Consider the following 22,154-nt stretch of genomic DNA (forward strand, 5'->3'; position numbering starts at 1 on the left):
ATTGCATATAGGCTAAGAGTATAATTATTTTTTTGAAAAAGGTTTATGAAAATAAAAATACTATCTTGCTATTACGGAGTAACAACTTACTACGTATATTATAAAAACAATAATATAATAAAAATTGTGATTTTTCGATTCCTGTCATATATTTTCAATTAGTATTAATATATTATGTTAAACTCTTGACATAATACACATGAAATCGTAATTTTGGGAAAAAAAAATCAGGAAATTAGATATTTTAAAAGATTCTTTAATTAAAATTTTAGTTAAAAAAAAAATCTAAAGACATAACAGGGGACGACATGTGTCATTCTTGGTGTGTCTTTTAGTATATACTATATAGTATTAATTGATTGATTCGTAAAATACAGAGATAGTGGATAGCGATGACATCGTCATCAAGATGATGATTAAATAAGCGAATACTAGTGGGTTCATTTCTAAAAATTGTAATGGCTTTAGAATCTTATTGCCTAATGAAGTAATGAAAGATCAACACGGTATATGATCGATCATGGAATACAACATAATTAAAATCAGAAAACACAGTAAAGATTAAAGAAGGTGCGCCCACCAATTAGAAAGAGTGACTTGTGGGAATTATTCTTATACCTAATTTACCATGCATTCAGATTCTTCTATCCTACAAATTTAATTTGCACTCCGTATTCTATTTACATGTCACTTCTTGCATATCGGTTGATATTTGTACTTAATTAATAAAAACAAATACTTATAATCAAAATCTCATTCATAATTTCATATCAACCATCAGAAAAAAGTAACACATAAATAATACACGAATTATACGAATGCTCACTTTTTTCCATAGCAAAGTAATACGAAGTATTATATAAATAAATAAACTGGAGGTTGGAGGCAATATGCCTAACAAATGTTGAAAAGAGCAAAGAGGAGATATGCATGTCATTTTCTGTCGATTTGTATATGTACATTATATAATATATATATATATAGTTAAAAATATGCTCAAAACGTGATTCATGTGATTATTATATCTTCTTTAATTGGATTGATTCTCCTATGTATCAACCTTGATTATTCTTGAAAGGATAAAATAATACGGACTATGATATTAATATGACATGTGTACTCATATATGCATGTACATTCTCAAAAACAAAAAAAAAATCGTTATGCAAACATGTTTCATGAATAGTGATGAACTACTAGAGATTTTTGAAGAACTCACTAGAACTGCTCGGAATTGTATGTATATGTAACTATGAATTTTTTAATTTGGGGGGTGACAATATTATTTGCATCTAATTATACTAGTCTTACACTATAAGAAAAGGTTCTATTTATGACGGGAAATCCCGTCATTGACCCGTCATAAAAGACCTATTACAACGGGATTACCCGTCACAAGCCCGTCAAAAAGGGGGGCGTCGTAATTGACTATCCTGTCATGACCCCGTCGCAAAAGCTTATTATGACGGGAAAAAATCCCGTCGCAAAAACATATTGTGACGAGGGAAATCCCGTCACAAAAAGCCAAAATCGAATGGATGCGTCAGAATAAAGTGGCGAACGTCACTGTAACGCTAGGAATTTCTAGCACAAATAAGATAGAATTTTGAAGAGTTTTGAGTTTTAGCGAGAGTCAAATAGCAGCGCCAGGAAAAAGTTGTGCTGCCCTTGTGTGCGCTAGAAATTTCTAGGGCAAGTTATGTCAGCGCTAGAAACTTCTAGCGCAGGCAGATCTGCGGACTTCCAGAAAATTCGATCTTTAACAGCTCATAATTTCTTCATACGAACTCTTCTTGCACAAATATCTTCTTAGACATCTACGGAATCCAGCTTTCCAATGCCGCTGGTCTCGCATCAATGGGCTTTGTAAATATCGAGTTATGGCCCAAAGAGTGGAGGTCGGTCCGTTTTGGCAAAGCCCAAGTAAAAACCTTATAACTTATTCGTTTTAAATCGGATTTGGGCTTATAACAAGTATATGGAAAGCTTATTCCAAGGCCTATACAATCATGTGATGTGAATGATCCAAATCATAATTTATAAGGAAGACTTTGACTTTGTAAGGATATATTATTTGTTAAACGGGCTAATGAGCGTATTCTTGGCACTTATAAGCTTGTTAAGTAACTTGGGTTGACATTTACATGTATTGTGCCCAATAAGTATGAGTTTTGGAAGTGTTATTATTCAAGGTATGTTATTATAAAGCCTAATTGCTCCATTTGTATCTGGGCGAGCGGGTGGCTCGCCAGCATAGTTCTAATGCTTTGATGGTGCCTAACAACCCTCCTGATACCATGATGTTGGATACTTAATTCTGAGGCTGTTAAAGCCTTTGGGAAGGCACTACGTCGGAGCGCAGGGTCACTTTGTCGGCCTTGGAGAGACTTCCTGGATGAGGGGGCATGTGGATTTCCCTACGATGATGCTTATTTCTGCCGTTCATTTTGTTGAGCCGGTAAGCTTGAAACTTGTATCTTGAAATTTGTACTTCTTATACGTTTGTACTTGCCTTTGTTGAACTGTCTTTGTATTTCTTGACCCTGTTTTCTTGTATGTAGGTTGTTGAGGATGATCCTGATGACAACCCTCATGCTGACAGAGTCTTTCGCTTTGTCGATGACGAGGGGCGGCCCGTTGAGGTCCAAGTCTCTATGGCATCTCCTACGAAGCGGTTGGTGCTTGAGGTCATGCCTGAACGCTTTGTTGCTGTGAGTGTTTTTTGAACTTTTGAAAGTGTTGTTCTTTTGTACGTTGTAACCACAAATTAATATTTGAATTGTATATGTAACTCACTCGCTGGAGAGTGCAACACTGGATGTTGGTGATAGATTCCTTGAAGCGGCACTGTGTCAAGCTTACCAAGATGCTCATTGGTCGTAACCGTGATAGTCTCCTTTTCAATGTTGCTTTCTCTTGAATCTTGCATAATGTGTATTGATACTTGTATTTTTGGACCTTGAACAGGAGTATAGGCAGGCCCATCGGCGCCCGGAGCTGAGGTTCCGATATACCGAGGAGCATGGAGAGCAGACCGAACCAAACTTGGACCTTGGCCTCAACCCTTGGACCTTGGCCTCAACCCTTTGATAATGGAGCCGTAGAGGCATTCAGATGTTTCTGGTCAGAGACATTTAATTTTATTAAGTTTTTTCAAAAATCTATCTACAATAAAAATGTTATACGATATAATAAAAAAATTATGGCCAAATTTTAAACGTAACGAAAATTTTAATTTCATTTTAAAGATATAGAAAGAAACTACAATAGTTATAAAATGTCAAACAATATATTTTTTCGAGTTTGAACGAGGTATACTTGAACATAATCACGCTTACAAAAGAACTTAAAAGGTTTTTTCACGAACATTAACGAGCCGAACATGAAATTGTTCGAGCTTGACTCATTTATTTAACGAGCTTAATTTTTTTTGTTCAAGCTTGTTTATTAAATTATCCAAACGAGGTTTGACCGAGCTTTGACCGAGCTTATTTGCCATTAGTTAGCGAACGTATCGGGCTAATTCTGGGCTAGACATTGCTCTACAGGACACTTATTATGTGGTTGCGAATATTTGCACCCCTGTAACCAGAACCACTTTTAGAAAACACTAATTTTGCTTAATTTCCTTGGCCCGTTTGGATGGATTAGGAGATTGGGATTTGGGACATTCGGTTGAGACGAAAGATCAAAGATGGAGGACCATATCCGCAGAAGTTCATAATAATGGCAAAAAAAGTCAAAATGAATATGCTGATAATGCATTTATGGAGTTTTGGACAAAATCTCATAGCGGTGTAGGAGTATAGTTTAAAGGTCAAAGAACGACTATTCTTGACTCCTTGAGGTGTCAAAATTTTGCCATTTGTGCGCAGTCGTTGTTTCCCGTTTCACGAGTATTTCGTATTTGCATACGTGTATGGACGTATGGTACAACCGTACAAATACAAATGAGACGCAAATTGCGGGATAAAAATGTTCAATTCTACTTACACAATACTTAAAAAATAAAAACAAACTAGACTTAAACATATGCCGCAGCCGCAGCCGCAGCTGGTTGTGGCCCGGTCGAATCGTGTTTCGTGTCCACATGTCTAGGGCCTGAAATGAATGAACCCAACCCATGTTAAGCCCGGGTTGTATCAAAAGTTTCCAAGAATGGTCTAGACTCCATCCAAGTTCATCTGCTCTCGTGTCGGGCTTTTGTTCCTAAACCTAATTTCACTAAATTTAAGATGTTTATATCGTGTTGTACCATGTCTTGCTTTTTCAAAACAAAATGGCCCGACCCAGCCAACGACCCACCACTCTTGTGTGTACGCCATAATTTTTTCTTGATGGGTCGTGCACTCGTGTTGGGCCATAACCCGACCTAGAGCCATCTTTATATGCAGTCCTAAAATATTCTTAGTCTTGGACATAATTTTCAGGTTGACTTGATCCTGCACAATTTTTAAAGAATTTGGACTTGAAATTTTAATTAAAAATTTAACCCAATCCGAAAAATCAAATATTTTTGGCTCAAAATACCGGGATGATCCCAACTAAGTAAAAAATTTAGGCGATTAAAGATACGAGACATATTCCGAGTATGCATCCATTCCTCCCTGATTTCAATTCCGGTAAATCATATTAATAAACTCTATTAACTCTAATTAGTACATAGTGGAGGAGCAACTCAACGAAAATGTGGTACTACTTTCTTGAAATGGAATGAATGAACATGACAAGTTCCATCATGATAGAGATGATAAAATATTTGATTAACAAATTAAAAGTAGAGTTAATTAAATTAAACTCCTAAAATACCACCAAAATCTTTTAAGAAAATACAAGTGAAAATGGAACCAAAACCACCAAAATAAAATTTGTCAAAAGATATGGTGCAAGTACACAATTTAAGCACCACTCAGTTGATTTCGTAGCTGGATTCCATTTCTCTTTCTCCCACAATCCCATAATTTAATTCAATTGCAACAACTACCTCGTTTGGTTCTCTACTAACGAGTAACCTCCATCTCCCGGGCTTAAGAAAACGGAAACGACATAATGGAGTGAGAGCGTGAGAGAAAGAGATCAGGTTTAGGATGTCAATTCTCAATCCGATTCAGTGAATTCGATGGGTTTGTCCTACCGTTTAAAATTCGAACCGTTTAGAATCCGCGAGCTAAGATCCGTAATCCGATCTCTGATTATATTCAACCCGAATCCGACCCAACCCGTTAATATTGTTTCGCTTAAGATCCGAATTCGATAACAAACCAATCCGTGACAATCAGAATCCGTTTAATCCGAACCGAAGCGATCCGAAACCCGTTTATGATCCGATCCGTTTGAACCCGAATCTGTTCCAACCCGAGAAAAATCCCTTTAATCCGAACCGTTTCAACTCATGACTCGTTTAATCCGAACCGTTTCAACCCATGACCCGTTTAATCCGAACCAATTTCGTTCTGAACCCGTTTAACCTAAACCATTCACGACCCATAAGAGAACATTAATTATGTTGCACTACCAATTAAGCGTATGACTATTAGTTATACGATGTACTTGTACTTCATTCTCCCTTTATATACTCTTCTCAAATGAAACTTGTAATTGATGGAGGGTTCAATCCCCGGCCACTAGGGGCACTTTGAGGGAGGGTTCCCCTCATCACTCCCCCCACTCTCAAAGTGTCTAACCTGCTAACCCGGGCGGGTTGACCAGTGCGGGGTTTCGAGCCGGTAGGGCTATTCATCTTACCTTGCAAAAAAAAAAAATGAAACTTGTAATTGATGAAGATTTAAGGCATAAAGAACTTTCAAGAACGGATGTAGTATTAAATTAGGTTTTATACTATATACTCAATAACTTATATTACTGCTTTTGAATTCTTATTACTTTTTAAAGTTAGTTATCGTTTTCGTCTCCTAATTAAGTCATCGATACTATAATTATATAATTTGGAACCAAATGGACCCGACACGTTTAAATCTGTTTCAATCCGACCCGTGTTAGTCCGTTACCCGATTAATCCAGTCCGATATGAATCCGAATCCATTAAGTCCGGCTAAACCCGTTAACAATCTGTCATGTTCCAATCCCATCCGATCCGACCCAACCCGACTACAATCCGACCCGTTTACAATCTGATCCGATATGAACCCGTGCATAAAAAAACGACCCGATCCGATCCGTTAACTTTTCAATCCAATCCGATCCGACCCGTTAGCCAAAGTAATCTGTTCCAATCCGATCCGTTTCAACCCGAATCCGATGAGTCCGACCCAAATCCGATCCGTTGATCTGATTTGACACCCCTAATCAGGTTTCATAGGAATTTAGTTAATGAACTCTTGGGTGTTGTTTGGTCAATTGGCACACAAAAATGTGGGAATTAAAATTCCTATGAATTGCAAACTATGAAATGGGGGAAGTGAAACTTCATGGGAATTTCAATTTCCCACAAAATGGGGGAATTAGGTAAATAGAAATTCCCATGGGAAGTTACTTCCCACATTATTAACCAAACAACTCTAGAAAGTTCCCATGAATTTAATTAAGGAACCCATTTGCTTTGAATTTGCATTTTATGGGAAATTCTACTTCCTATGTGAACCAAACGACACCTTGGATTACAAATTAGATTTTTAGTTGTTGCAATTACCCCCGGCTCACATGTATGGTGTGTTGATATTCCCTTGTTAGTAGATTATGTTAGTACTTATTACTACCTCCGTTTAATAAAAATCTTTATGGTTATTATTTGCACAAATATTAAGATAAAAATAGAAAAGTTGGTTGAATTTAATCAAATATGGATAAAGTAAGAAAAATGTGTAAAAAAGTGGGTGGGTGTAAGGAAAAAATGAATAAAATAAGAGAAAATGAGTGAAATTTGTAAATATTGTGGGGTAAGAATGATAAGGTAGTAAATTATCATGTTCAAAATTAGAATAAAGCAAAGTGTAAAAAACATTATGAAACGGACTAAAACGGAAAGTGTAAAGATCGTTTAAAAACGGGGGTAGTAGTTACTACGGGGTAATTGAATTACAGAGTAACACTAATACTCCGAGATGACACTATTACGTCCAACACTAACAAAAAAATTTAATTTTGTTTATAAGGTAATAAAAATAACTTCGGAGGCCCTCCTCACGAGAAGAACAACGTACTTAGGTATAACTAATTCATTTAGTCAATAGGTCATAAATTTTTATAACACTTTCCGTTTTAGTATAACTAGTTCAACAAGAACAACGTCTTAATCCTAATATGATATGGGGTCGTCTAACATAAACACTTGTACGTCGTATAACTTATGAAGTATATAATTTCAATATAAGGGTGGAGCCTCGAATAACCTTGGTGAAAAGGTCCTCCCATGCACACTTTGATGGTAAATCATCCGAAATTTCAGAGCCTTCTAAACACAAACTATTTTTTTAAGGACCCTCACTAATTCCGACTAGAGCAAGGTCAGATTTCAATTGAAGGAAAGCTCTAGCGACAAACATTGTTGCATATCCAAACCTAAAACCCGAGACCTCCACTGCACTAAAGCAACTCTCTTAGCAGTCAATTTAGACACTTGCTACTCCCGTTTCTGAATCTTGCAACAACTGTCTTCGGTTGTTTTTTGATACTTGCAACACTTTCCTTTTTTTTTAAGACGTAACCACTAATTCTTTATTGTTACCCTCATTAATTTATCTATTTTCATATAATACCCATAAATATTTTTAAAATTACTTGTAAATACAAGTATTGGGAGTACTTAAAAATGCTCTATATGTGTAACAGTATAGCACCAAGAGAGTCTAATTAAGGACAACTAATTTCCTAATGTGTAATGAAAAAGACTTAATATTATAGATCGAAGGCAAAGTAGTACACTTTTAGTAGTAACCGCTATGGTGGAGGATGGAGGATGGAGGGTCCCCATCTTCTTTAAATGACGCATAGCCTTTGCAAAATGGTTTCGTCTCGTCTTGTGCCATCTCACGTTTCTTATACTCCCTCCCCCCTCCCTTTATATAAAACACCCCTGTTTTCCTCTGTTTTCTTCCTTACTTTCCCCACCTTCCCCTCCCTCTCTTCTCTCCTTATTAATACACCTCCTTCCAAAAACTTTCATATTTTTATGTGATTCTCCCCTTTCTTAATCAAGGTTAGTTTTCACCTTCTCCCTCTTTTCTTCCTTTTGTTGAGTTTCCCTTTTCATATGGTATGTATGTATGTAGGTAGAATCGAGTTTGATCTCGAGTCAGGTTCAGACTTTAACAAACTAAGTTAGTTGACACCTACTGTCATGTACAGTTTTGTAACTAACCCCCAATTATGCATTTCTTTTTGTTTGATGTTAAACAATGATTACCTTCCCTAAAACTTTAACCAACTAAACTGATCGGAGTTTTATTAATAACCCCTAATATCTTTTTGGTGATATGAATTATGACTATCTATGTAGTAAAATTTTAACCAACTAAACTAGTAGCAAGTTTTGTAAATAACCCCCAATTCTACATTTCTTTTTGGTGATGGAAACGATAATTACCTGTCTGCCAAGATTTTAACCGACTAAACTGGTTGCGCGGTGGATACCCATAATGTGAATTCATAAAAAAAAAAACAAAAACAAAAACAAAAATTGAAACAAATCAAAACTTTATACATGATCATTTCTTACCAAAAAAATGCAGATTTGATGGGGTTAACATGTGAAATTTGTGTTGAAGGACAGGTTTAGAAAGATTACTTGTTGTAGCAGCAAAGAATTGATCAAAAAAAGCAAAGTGAAAAAATGGACAAATCTTCAAAAGGAGGAGGAAAGAAATGTGATGAAGTTGAAAAAAAAGGAAGTAGCATGGAAAAAAGCTACTTTGATGTGCTGGGATTGTGTTGTTCATCAGAAGTCCCATTAATTGAAAAGATTTTGAAGCCACTTGAAGGTGTTGTTGAAGTGTCAGTGATTGTGCCGTCTAGGACTGTCATTGTTGTCCATGATAATCTCCTCATCTCTCAACAACAAATCGGTATGTTCTCTTCTTTTCTGTTCTTACTTCTTATTCTGTTATTTCTTGTTGCTGGGTGCTAACGAGTCGAGTTGAGTTGAGTCAAACCGAGGTTTTAACAACTCGTGAATCAAACTGTCTGGGGTCTTGTTTGATTCGACCCAATGATACTTTAAAATAATTAAATTTTATATTTTTAATAGAAAAAATAAAGATATTAACGATAAAAGATGTGTACGGAGTATTAGAATATTAGCTGTCAAAATAGGAAAAACATAAACTACGGGAAAGGGAGTAGTTCGTAGTTGTGAAATTGGACTTGTTAAGTTACAAGAAAGTGAGAAAATGAATAGCTGTTATCATAAATTCATTTTTGGCATTTATTATCCTCTACAAATACAAATGTTAATATGGAAGAGCTTGCATGGAATGTCTCGTGATAGCTACCTTTTCCATAATTCGGTCAAATTCATTAATAAAATATTTTAAAATAGATTTTTATGAGTTTTTTGGATAATAAATAAATTTATATGAATTGCTAAATGGCGAGTAATCCTTACTGACTAATTTTTTATGTTTTACGGAGTAATCCTTACTTCATACTTCTAAAACTTAATGTCTATCACTAATACTCACTGCAAAACGGTGTCACGTATAGACACAATTAGTACGTCTTTCGTTATCTTTTTATTTAAAAAAATTGCGCTGTTTATATACTCGTATATATCACACTTTTTACACCTTAGTAGTTTTGAATTGAATTGGAAAATAAAACAAATCAAATGGTAGAAACAGTGTGATTTTTGTGCACTAAAGAAAAGTGGAAAATTGTTTGACCACACTTCCTTTTCTTTTTTCTGCCTTTTAAAAAGTAGCCAAAACCGACTTAGGCAAAATAGAATAAGATGGAAATCTGATTTATGTTTTATAATTTTAAAAATTTTAATTTAAAATTTGGACATTTTCAAAACAAAATCGATCAGATGTAGAAATTTCAGTCTTAGAGACATACTCCCTTCATTCCTAAATAATACCCTATCCCTAATCAATTAATTGGATCATTATGTACGGAGTACAAAATTATGACATAAATATCCGTTAGTATTTGAGGTATCGCATTTTCATGACATGATTATTTTAGGGTACAAAATTACTTAACAAGACACAAAAATATATTTTGCATTGTATGTATGTATGTATGTATATTCTCTGAAATAAAATCTTCTATCCCACAATTGGATGTGTCGAGTATTACGGAAAGTCGGAAAGCATGGAGAAAACACATGGAAGTTGAATTTGTTGTCCAAAACCGAAATAAAATCAAGCATGAAATATATGGGTTCGGATTGTTCGAACACGTACAGATAGTATTGTAGAGACAGCATTTATTCCTTGTTTGTGTTTAATTTGCTGTCACCATTCACAACCCATGCATGCATGTGTGACACGAAAAATGTGACCTATTCTTTTTCACTACGACAAACAAGACAAACTTCTTTTAATTTTTCAATTTTTTTTATGATTTTCTAAGAGGTTAATAGAGAAAACATTAAGGACTAAGCAAATACATTATGAATTTAACAAATCAACGTATGATTTTGCCATGAAAGTCGAAATTATTATCTTTTTCTTGAAGGGAATGAGGTAATCTTTTTAGGTGATATGCATGATATAAGACGATTTTACATAACCCTAGAAACTATGGTGTACTTTAAACAAAGCACCATAACGAGCCTGTTTATACTAATAAGGTTTTGCGATTGAAGATTTGCTTACCATTGATCTCAGGTTCGAATTCCCCCGCCTCTATTTTTAATTTATATTGCCCTTACAACTCATTCTTAACTGATAAATTATATCAAACCAGTTCATATGTTTAACAAAAAAAAGTGGACCAAAGTATTTGGTCAAACCATCTGGTTTAAAAACTACATTCCGTAGTGTAGTACGAGGAAGTCATTTCGGCATATGCTGTGATGTGTTTCAAAACACATTACAGGGGCATTTTTGTAAATAAATTGAATTTCAATGGTACATGTTTTTATCGTAATGGTACTCCGTTTAACGAAATGGTACTTTCTTTTTAATGAATGGTACACTAAATGCCCTGTGATGTACTGTACATCACAGCATGCCGAAATTCCGCTCCCAGTGTAGTACTAGTACTCCGAGTCCGATATATATACTTCCCTAATTGTATGCTGGTACAAGTCGTACAAGTGTACGACACCTCCTTCGCATCATTTAATAGTGTGGTTGGTCGTTGATCAGCTGCGGGATTTATTGCAGATGTTGCTTCTAGCCAAAGCCAACCATGAATCCATGATTTTGGTTAATTCATGAAATTTTGCATAATTAGTATTATTTCTAATAAGATTTTGACATCTTTTGACTAGTAGTCTAGTAGAGTAGTAGATGATACGAAACTATTCGTTAAAATTAAAGTGTACTTTAATAAGATTTGGCAAATGAATTAAAAAAAAAACTCGTACCGAATGAAAATGAACTGAATTCCGATCTATTTGCTTCATCTAACTGCAATGTCCGAAACACTTTTCTTCGGCTTCGGCTCTCTTTGTTTCAACTTATTTTGATTTATTTTAACCAATTTTTGCAAAATTAAGTTCAGATAAGTTCAGATAATTTAATAAGTTCTTATAAGTTAATTATATTAAATTCAGTCGAACCAAACAGAGGTTCAACACGGCACCCTTTCAGAATAACGCTTTCGGCTCAAAATGGTACATTGAACTAATTAGTTGGATCAGTAAGTTAAGAAGGGAGTGAAATCGTGAATCATTCATGAGATGTAAATTGAATTAATTGTAACCAATCATTATAAATAAAGTAGCTATGATATGATAATACTCCATTATTAGCTTTTTCATACCTTAAAAAAGATACTGACTTCATGATGAAAGATGATGCGTGCCAAACTCCATTAAAGCTAAAAAAGAGGTTTTAATTTTGTCGTGTTTGTTTTGAGTGACTGCATGACTGTCCTCGCACTAGCTAGCTCTAGAGGACAATGTTCTGCCTCACAAACCTCATATTTCCTATTGAATGTGTACGTGGATGTCAACTGGCTTTGTTTGTTAAAGTCTTGGGGTGGGCAGAGGGTTACTGATTGAATCTGGTCTTCATCATTGCCCTTGAGAGTTGCGATTTTATTTGCACCAAAAAGAAAAAAAGAAATATCGATTGCAAGTTAACCAACTTATTGGGTATTGAATGTGTACGTGGATGTCAACTATCTTTGTTTGTTAAAGTCTTGGGATGGGCAGAGGGTTACTGATTGAATCTGGTCTTCATCATTGCCCTTGTGAGTTGCGATTTTCTTTGCACCAAAAAAAAAGAAAAAGAAATATTGATTGCAAGTTAACCAACTTATTGGGTATTGAATAATTTGTTGATAAGAAACTGGAGTAAGAAAATCGATAATCATTGTATGGTTGCGGATTATTGCTTCCCGCTAGTGGAGAAGCCACATTGGATAATGAGTGGTCCACCGACACTCCAGATAAAAACAAGAACTATAGAAACTTGTTGTTCCTGCTAGTTTTCTTTCACTTTACAGTATAATTTTGTTAATTGGTGACACCCCAACTTTAAAATCGTGGCTCCGCCAATGCTTCCACCCCTCGCAATAATTTTTGTAATTTGTCAACCACTTTGCATTGGGATTTTGGAGGGTACATTGGTTCAGAGTAGTACCATGCAACAATTACTCACTAGGAACATAAAAGCCTTTTAAGAGAACGATGTAATATGAAGTATATTGGATATTTGGATTAAAGTAAGATTTTATTTTGTACTGCGGTTCTTAATCTATGATGCGTTCTACCAGTGTACAAACAAAATAAACAGTATTTCTTAAGGATTTTTAAGATTTTTAAGATTTTAGTTGCCCCTTTTTACAATTTGGGAGGTTATTTATTTTCATAACATATATGCATTGAATTGTTACAACAGTGAAGGCGTTGAATCAAGCTCGGTTAGAAGCAAATGTAAGGGTAATAGGGAAAGCTAGCTACAGGGGAAAATGGCCTAGCCCATATGTTATTTTTTCGGGGTTGCTGCTGGCACTATCATTTCTCAAGTATGTATACCACCCTTTCCAATGGCTAGCAGTTGCAGCGGTTGCTGTTGGCGTCTGGCCTATTCTACTGAGGGGCGTTATTGCAGTTAGAAATTTCACCCTTGACGTCAACATTCTGATGCTCATTGCAGGTATTTCTGATTGTGGATATATTCTTTTCTTGTTATTATGTCACTGCTTGGTGTCAGATTGATCATCTATTCTGTTTTTTCCGTCTGAAACTTATTATGTGTATACAAGTACCCATTTACTAGATTTTGAAGTAAAAATGTACAATTTTTCTGAAATGGTGGAAGGGATTCACTAGTCTTTTTTCTTTCTCTCTAACATAATGTCAAACATGTTTTATGACAGTGGTAGGCACACTTGTGATGAGAGATTACACCGAAGCTGGCACTATAGTTTTTCTTTTCACCATTGCGGAGTGGCTCGAATCAAGGGCCAGTCAAAAGGTTTTCTAACCCTCTATCATTTCCTGTTTCGTAATTGTTTCTGCTGCTTCCTTGAGTACAGATTTACTTGTGAAAAATTGGTATAAACATGCTATGTCAACCTCATGTGCCTATGATTTATGAACTGAGTTAACAGTAAATTTGCTATGTCTCAGGCAACCGCGGTTATGTCATCACTTTTGAGCATGACACCTCAACAAGCAACTATAGCAGAAACAGGAGAAGTTGTAAATGTGAAAGATGTTAAGCTAAACACCATTCTGGCTGTTAAGGCAGGTGAACTTATACCCATTGATGGAATAGTTGTGGAAGGAACTTGTGAAGTAGACGAGAAGACTCTAACTGGGGAGTCCTATCCTGTTCCCAAACAAAAGGATTCCACCGTTTGGGCTGGAACTGTTAATGTAAACGGTAATTTTTTTGAACCTTTTCCCTTATATTGAGAAATTATTTCATGCACACATTTTTTTTTTCTGCTGATAACATTTTGAATTGACAATATCAGGTTATGTCAGTGTACAAACAACTGCCCTTGCCGAGGATTGTGCAGTCGCAAAAATGGCAAGGCTAGTGGAAGAAGCTCAAAACAATAAATCTAGTGTTCAGAGGTTAATTGATAGATGTGCCAAGTATTATACACCAGGTAAGATTTTTGTACAGATTTGTTTTCCTAGTAAAACTGTTTTTCAACAAATCAAAACTGATGTTTACTGCTTAAAAATGTTTTAATTGCTGTCAGAATCGGTGAGTATTATTTTCAAGTACGGAGTATTATTAATCACGAGTCATGACAATGTTGTTTTTTGGGTATGCATTGCAGGTGTTGTTTTAATATCAGCTGGTGTAGCAGTAGTTCCTCTTGCAATGAAACTGCATAACAAGCAGCATTGGTTTCACTTAGCATTAGTAGTTTTGGTAAGTGCATGTCCTTGTGGACTTATCCTTTCGACACCAGTTGCAACCTTTTGTGCACTTTCAAGAGCAGCTACTTCAGGGCTTCTGATAAAAGGAGGAGACTATCTTGAAATTCTTGCGAAAATCAAACACATCGCCTTCGATAAGACTGGAACTATAACTAGAGGTGAATTCACCCTCAAGGACTTCCGTTCACTTTCTGACGATGTTTCTCTGACAACTCTAATATACTGGTAAATTAAGCTGTGACATTCATGTCTGATATTCATTACTACTTAAGTTAGCCTTTACAGAATATGAAGCTTAGTTTTGATCATTAAAAAAGAGCGGGTTATTGATTGTTGAAGGGTAGCAAGCATCGAAAGCAAGTCAAGCCATCCTATAGCAACCGTGCTAGCTGATTATGGACGTCCCCAAGGCATTGAACCAAAGCCTGAAAATGTGGAAGACTTTCAGAATTTCCCAGGAGAAGGGGTTTTCGGGAGAATTGATGGAAGGGAGATCTACATTGGAAACCAGAAGCTAGGCCAAAGGGCCAATTGTACAGTAGGTAAACAGCTGCTACTATATCTGTTCCTAATCAGAAACGGAGTATGTTGTAAAACTCTTTATTTCTTGGATTTTCTGATTGAATCTCTTCTTTTGAAACTATTTTTAGCTTCAACTGTTGTTGATAGTGATGATCATATAAAGGAGGCACGAACTTGTGGATATGTTTACTCTAGAGGATCTCTTATTGGGACTTTCAGTCTCTCAGACGACTGTCGATCTGGAGCTGCTGAAGCAATCAGAGAACTAAAATCAATGGGCATAAGGACTGCTTTGCTTACTGGAGATAGCCGGTCTACAGCGATGTGTGCACAAGAGCAGGTTCATTTCTGGACCTAACTCTCATAGTAATATTCTATTACATTATACTAAAACAGACACCAGGAATGACAAGTGTCTTTGTTACTCAAATATTTTATAGAAATAATGGTCAAATTATAATTGACCTAATCTAGTTGTTACTGAAACAATGTCCACATAGTTTTGTTATCTCCACCTTTTCTCCATCCCCTAATTTTGGGTTGCCTCGGGAAAAAATCATACTCCATAATCTGCAACTACCATATTTTACGAAAGTAATCATTTTGCTGATAAGAAGGATTCTGTGTATGTTTATTGCAGCTTGGAAAGACTTTAGATGCAGTTCACGCAGAACTTCTTCCAGAGGACAAGGCAAGAATTATAAAGGACTACAAGAAAGACGGGATCACAGCTATGGTAGGAGATGGTGTAAACGATGCCCCTGCATTAGCTACTGCAGATGTGGGTATCTCGATGGGAGTTTCAGGCTCAGCGCTTGCAACAGAGACGGGGCATGTGATACTCATGTCGAATGACATTAGGAAGATACCAAAAGCTATTAAGTTGGCAAGAAAAACCCGCAGAAAAGTGATTGAGAACATATTTATCTCTATCATTACAAAGGCAGGAGTCATTGCTTTTGCCATTGCAGGCCGTCCACTCGTCTGGTTGGCTGTTTTGGCTGATGTCGCGACATGCTTGATTGTGATTCTCAACAGCATGCTTCTTCTGCGGGGATCAGGACATTCACATGGAAGTAGAAGGTGCTTTGGTCTGTTCTCATCATGTCATTCTCATAAGACAAAGCACCATCACTCTAAAACAAATCAGCAATGTTGCTCCAAAAATGCAGTGCCTCATTGTCACACAACTAAACCGGCTAAGTCATGCGCCTCAAAGTGTTCTTCTCAGAATCATTCGGCTGCTCCTTGTCAGACGGCTAATGCCAAGTCATGTGGGCCCACAAGATGTTCTTCTCAGAGTCATTCCGCTACTCCTTGTCAAACTACTGGCAGTAAATCCTATTCTAGTGATAGCCATGTGGATCACACTGTTGGAGCACATCAGATATCTGAATGTTGTCAGACAACTCATCAACATCGTTCTCATGCAGATGCCCATGATACCAATGAGAAACACTGCCATTCTGATGCCCATGTCCATGACACACATGAGAAACACTGTCATTCTGATGCCCATGTCCATGATACCAATGCGAACCACTGCCATTCTGATGCCCATACCCATGATACGCATGAGAAACACTGTCATTCTCATGAAGATGTCCATGAAACCCATGAGAAACACTGTCATTCTACTGAATGTGCTTCAGAGGTTGAATCCATTGATCCACATAGCTCTATTACTTGTCAAGGGAATGCGTGCGCTGGTGATGATGATTGCCTTGACTTGCTTGAAAGTCAGGCTAGCTCATGTGTAAAACATGATCATTTAGGAACAGAGGAGCATCATCCTCACTCGGGGATAAATGATCATCATCATCAGCATATTGAACATAAGAGTCCTTGTTGTGAGGAAGATGGGAACAAAGTCAAATGTCATGGACAAGACCAGACAACTCCTGGCAAGTGTAGTTCTACCATCAAGACTAATCACTCGAGTCATGAACATTGCTCGACAGCCCATGAAATTCAGGTAGCACATCATCATCATCATCACCGCGTTTTATCACATGGATCGTGCCATGCTAACGCGGTGGCCAAGCACGCGTGTAGCAGTTTGAGAAAGAGGGAGGTCGGGGCGTGTTGTAAGAGCTTCAGGAAGGAGTGTTGCAGTGGTCCACAGGGTCATATTGGACCTGCTTTCGGAGGACTCACAGAAATTGTAACTGAATAGAACATATGCAATGTATATTTTGGCACTACTGTAAAAAGGGGTAAAAAAGAAACCTCTCTTTTTTATGTTGCTGTGGAAGGGGTGGGGTGAGAGCTATGAAACACAATCTTGATTTTCTGGTAAAAAAAAATTGGTGCTTTTTTTGGGGAAGTTAGCCTCGGAGTAATTCACAACATTTATGTGTTGGTTTTTCATATGTGTGTTGGGCTCACAAAGAAAGCTTGCCCCCTCTGTCTAGAAATCATTGTTACTTACAACGACCCTTCTATTTTTCTTTGGTGTAGAGAGGGCTACAAATGACAAACAATGTACATACTATATAATAACATTTGATAAGCACCCTTAGCATTTAACCAACTAAGCTAGAAGGGGGATTAGGTAAGCGAATCTCTCCATGCTAGGAATTGAACCACCTAGAAGTTCCAATATCTAAAAATTTGAGTCGCGATCTTCCAAAATATATATATATATATATATATATATATATATATATGTATATATATATATGTATATATATATATGTATACATACATATATATATATATATATATATATATATATATATATATATATATGTTGTGAAATACAGAGAAAGAGGAGAATTTGGGAGAGAACAAATGTGTATCTTATTCCATGAACAATAGGGTATATATACATACAATAGAATAGGGTTTGCTTGAGGAACAATAAACCCTAAGATCTAGAATATTCTGGAAACATATTAGGGGTATAATGGGCATCCACATAATATTCATAACACTCCCCCTTGGATGTCCATTATTGAAAGTTATGCCTCGTTAAAACCTTACTAGGAAAACCCTGTGGGATAAAAACCTAGTGAAGAAAAAAGAGTACATCATTTTTCATAATACGCTTGAGATGTTGCCTCGTTAAAAACCTTACCAGGAAAACCCAGTGGGACAAAACCTTGGTTAAGGGAAAAAGAGTGCAACGCGTATTTCTCCCCCTGATGAATACAATATTTGAGATCTTTAAGTGCAATCAATCCAATATTGTTGAGTAGCTCTTCAAATGCAGCATCATGGAGTTCCCTGAAACTCGATTCTCCATAGTTTAACTTGAATCTTCAATTCTCTACTTGAACAGATGAAGTCACTAGTAGAAAAAACCCCTGTTGCAGCCCCCTTGTTGCAGCGTACATGTATTAATACGCTTCAACAACCAGTAGGTCAACGCGGGTCAAACCCTTTAAAGGGTTGTTGCAGCGTACAAATTAATTGCCCTCTGCAAAAGAGTTTTTTGCAGCGTACAAAGTAAAAGCCCCCTGCAATAACCCCTTTATTTTGCAGCATACGTGTAAAAGCCCCCTGCAATAACATGTTAGTAATTTTCTTCGGCTTCAAAGTTAATTCAGACCAAATATTTCATCTCAAACGCGCCCACTCCCTTCTTCTTCCCTCAGCGTTCCCTGCATCTCGCCCGTCGCTGGTGGTTCTCGCCAGTCACCGTCGCCTCTGGGTCTCTCCCGTTGCCGGTGGTACTCCAGCAAGGGTCTGTTTCCTCGCCTCCTCACCGGTGGTCCCTTTCTCAAAAAACCACCTTCCCTGCTCGAAAAACCACCAATGAAGTCCATCCTTGCTCGAAAAACGAAGCTACTTTCCTCGGCCGGTGGTTCCAAGTGATATTGTTGCTCGCGAACCCTCTTCTCCGTCAATCCTCGCCGCTGCAAGTGACTTTCTTCCCTTTCCCTCTTGATTTTCGTTTTCAGAATTAGGGTTTGTTCATTTATATTAATTTTTTTTTTGTGGCAAGTTGTTCATGGGGGAAGATTGAAGCTGCTATTTCCTGGTAGACCTGTATGTTGAAAATTCCAATTTTTATTTGGCGTTATCCATTTTTGAGAAGAATGGTACGCAACTGCAGCGAATGCTGCTTCTACCTGTTTTAGGTTGAGCATTTTGTCAAACTTTATTTAGCCTTTTTCCATTCTAGATTATCTATTGTTGTTGAGCCTTGAGCCTTCCCTTCGAAGTTAGCTTATAGCTCGATAATGTTTTATGTCCTAGCTTGAAATGTGGACTTGATTAGGTACTTAGGTGTTTAAGTAATACTGATTGTTAATGCCCGCAGGCTTCTTAGGAGAAAGGAATTTGTATTTTTTATTTTGAATTACAATGAAATTGCATACTGATGTTTGCTTATTCGACGGTCTAGCTGCTATAGATTTAACTTTTATTAACTGGAATCTATGGACTTGTGGGGGTTTGATTCTTGTATATTATTCTGACTTGCTAAAATCTCTATCAGGTATGAGTTTAAAACAAATCATGGAGAATGGATCACTTCAATGAAACCAAAGTTTGGGGATAATGTATCCGGACGTGTTCGTACAACAATCAAGTCAGTACCTCAGAATGTAAAAAAGTTCTGTATAAAGTCCTCATATGGGAAACCAGCTGTGAGATTTTGGTAGGTAAGTACATCTCATTCAACCAATTTTTTGTTTGTTTTGGCATTTCTTGATTACTGTTTTGTTGTATGATGAGCTTGGTAGCTGATTGGTGGTTTGTTTACTTCTTCATGTGCACACGATATGCAGTGTATTTCCTTTGTCTTTGTCTTTGTCTTTTTTGTTTTTGTTCTCGCCGGGGCCGGGGCGGGGGTGGGGGTGGATTGAGTGTTTTGAGTCCAGCAACACTAGATCCATCTTCTGATTATGTCTCCTGTTATGCTATTATGAGATTCGTGTATGTTGATTTGTCCAACTTGATTTATAAATTATGAGAGTTAGATTGACAATTGAGCTGACTAATCTGTTGTATCTGTCAAGATATGGAGAGCATGGTGCTTAACTGTGCATTCAATTAGCCATGATTGCGGGGCCATTGCCCTAAATTATGAGACTGGTTTGTCATTTTTGAAGGCGAGTACTAATGGTCTGTTTATTGCTTGTTTTGTTTCTTTAGCTCTGTTAGTGGGGTTGCCAAGATATGGAGTATATGTTGCATTTTCTCCTGTAAGTGACAATGTAGCAACTGCCTCAGCTGATCGTACTGCAAAGTTGTGGAACACAGATGGCACTTTATTGAGAACATTTGAAGGTCATTTAGACCGCCTAGCTCGTATTGCCTTCCATCCATCTGGGAAGTACTTGGGCACTACAAGTTTTGACAAAACTTGGCGTTTGTGGGATATCGAAAGTGGTGCTGAGTTGCTTCTTCAAGAAGGCCATAGCAGGAGTGTTTATGCCATATCTTTCCATCCGGATGGATCATTGTTAGCATCATGTGGACTGGATTCTCTTACACGTGTCTGGGATCTTCGAACAGGGAGAAGTATTCTTGCTTTGGAAGGCCACATCAAACCTGTAAATTTCTTCTCTAGTCATTAACATTTATTTTTGTGATGCTAACTCTGATTGTTGACTCAGGTTTTTTCTTTTTCCTCTCAGGTTTATGGAGTTGATTTCTCTCCTAATGGCTATCATTTGGCCACTGGTTCTGAGGATAACACTTGTCGGATTTGGGACTTGAGAAAGAAAAAGTCATTGTACATAATTCCTGCCCATTCAAAGCTTATTTCACAGGTCAAATTTGAGCCTCAGGAGGGATATTATTTGGTCACTGCTTCATATGATACAACTGTTAAGGTATGAGACTTGGCACTCAATTACTCTCAGTAGTCTGTTTTGTTAAGTTACAAGGAGTGTTTTGTATCATTTTGCCATATTTCATCAGGTATGGTCATCTCGAGACTTCAAGCTTATCAGGACATTGTCAGGACATGAAGCAAGAGTTACACCCTTAGATGTCACAGGAGGTAAGATCTTTTCTCTTGGTAAACTGTAGTAAAAGTGATGCGTGCAAAATGGGAACTTATAGTAGCATCTCATTACAAGTTTATAACTGTCATCTTGGGATGGAATTATGGTAAAGTTTATGGAAGTTGCCACTCAAAAACTGAATTTGTTTAAATACGTTACATTCAACAACAGAGATAAAGTGAATGCAATTTGATATAAAATATTGTATGGGTAACCTATCTCTAAGATCTCACCTCTCTCACTAAGTCTCACTCCAGCGACAAATCTGAAATTTGACTACCTAAACAACCAAAATCCGCCGGGAAAACAGTAAATCCGGCGTGTCAAGGGAATAGGTGGCATGGTTGGGTCGTTATAGGTCATATATTGAGCTAAAATGACATTTTCGCTCCCAACTTTGAACTAAAGAACCTAAGGACTCATTTGATTATTATTACATGACTAATATGCATAGTTTTAAGTTTCTAAAACTCATTCGAACCTATTTATGCACATTTATGGCTCGTTGGGTCGTTATAGGTCATATATAGAGCTAAAATGACATTTTCGCTCCCAACTTTGAACTAAAGAACCTAAGGACTCATTTGATTCTTATTACATGACTAATATGCATAGTTTTAAATTTCTAAAACTCATTCGAACCTATTTATGCACATTTATGGCTCGTTGGGTCGTTATAGGTCATATATAGAGCTAAAATGACATTTTCGCTCCCAACTTTGAACTAAAGAACCTAAGGACTCATTTGATTCTTGTTACATGACTAATATGCATAGTTTTAAGTTTCTAAATCTCATTCGAACCTATTTATGCACATTTAAGGTTCGTTGGGTTGTTATAGGTCATATATAGAGCTAAAATGACATATATAGAGTTAACTTATTACATGATTAATATGATTATTTTTATGTTTCCAAGATTCAATCCAATCTATTTATGCACGTTTGAGACTTGTTTGGCCATTATAGGTCATATTTAGGCTAAAATGACGTTTTCGTTCACAACTTTGAACTAACGAACCTAAGGACTCACTTCCAACTTATTACATGATTAATATGATTTTTTTAAGTTTCCAAGACTCAATCCAATCGATTTATGAACATTTGAGACTTGTTTGGTCGTTATAGGTCATGTTTAGGCTAAAATGAGGCATTTTAGCTCCCAAGCTCCCAACTTTGAACTAACGAACCTAAGAACTC

General features: G+C 36.7%; 2 protein-coding genes across 4 annotated transcripts; both read left to right on the forward strand.

Moving 5' to 3' along the window:
• Window positions 1-7,983: 7,983 nt before the first annotated feature.
• LOC110778383 (cadmium/zinc-transporting ATPase HMA3) lies at window positions 7,984-17,431 on the forward strand. 3 transcript variants are annotated; one of them, XM_056836907.1, is made up of 10 exons: window positions 7,984-8,155; window positions 8,729-9,020; window positions 12,972-13,229; window positions 13,453-13,550; window positions 13,706-13,961; window positions 14,056-14,193; window positions 14,371-14,698; window positions 14,813-15,015; window positions 15,124-15,335; window positions 15,636-17,431. In XM_056836907.1, the coding sequence occupies exons 2-10, from the start codon at window positions 8,789-8,791 to the stop codon at window positions 17,169-17,171; spliced, it is 3,261 nt and encodes a 1,086-aa protein (XP_056692885.1). In that variant the 5' UTR covers window positions 7,984-8,155; window positions 8,729-8,788; the 3' UTR covers window positions 17,172-17,431. The 3 variants fall into 3 exon arrangements, with proteins under 3 accessions (XP_056692885.1, XP_056692886.1, XP_056692888.1); XM_056836908.1 differs by having other exon boundaries at window positions 8,026-8,154; window positions 8,720-9,020; XM_056836910.1 differs by having other exon boundaries at window positions 8,139-8,155; window positions 8,724-9,020.
• Window positions 17,432-19,479: 2,048 nt separating this feature from the next.
• Window positions 19,480-21,151, forward strand: LOC130467472 (U4/U6 small nuclear ribonucleoprotein PRP4-like protein). Its single transcript, XM_056835981.1, has 5 exons — window positions 19,480-19,590; window positions 19,687-19,794; window positions 19,963-20,499; window positions 20,584-20,781; window positions 20,870-21,151. The coding sequence occupies exons 1-5, from the start codon at window positions 19,480-19,482 to the stop codon at window positions 20,978-20,980; spliced, it is 1,065 nt and encodes a 354-aa protein (XP_056691959.1). The 3' UTR covers window positions 20,981-21,151.
• The last annotated feature ends 1,003 nt before the right edge of the window (window positions 21,152-22,154 follow it).

The sequence above is a fragment of the Spinacia oleracea genome, chromosome 2, assembly GCF_020520425.1.
Source record: "Spinacia oleracea cultivar Varoflay chromosome 2, BTI_SOV_V1, whole genome shotgun sequence".
Classification (NCBI taxonomy): domain Eukaryota; kingdom Viridiplantae; phylum Streptophyta; class Magnoliopsida; order Caryophyllales; family Amaranthaceae; genus Spinacia; species Spinacia oleracea.

Bases quoted from the DNA above. Each gene is read 5' to 3' on its own strand.
- LOC110778383 (XM_056836907.1), top strand. From the start codon at position 8,789: ATGGACAAATCTTCAAAAGGAGGAGGAAAGAAATGTGATGAAGTTGAA. The intron at 15,016-15,123 runs GTAAACAGCTGC...AACTATTTTTAG, and splicing joins AAGGGCCAATTGTACAGTAG to CTTCAACTGTTGTTGATAGT. The intron at 15,336-15,635 runs GTTCATTTCTGG...TGTTTATTGCAG, and splicing joins CGATGTGTGCACAAGAGCAG to CTTGGAAAGACTTTAGATGC.
- LOC130467472 (XM_056835981.1), top strand. From the start codon at position 19,480: ATGAAACCAAAGTTTGGGGATAATGTATCCGGACGTGTTCGTACAACA. The intron at 20,500-20,583 runs GTAAATTTCTTC...TTTTCCTCTCAG, and splicing joins TGGAAGGCCACATCAAACCT to GTTTATGGAGTTGATTTCTC. The intron at 20,782-20,869 runs GTATGAGACTTG...ATATTTCATCAG, and splicing joins CATATGATACAACTGTTAAG to GTATGGTCATCTCGAGACTT.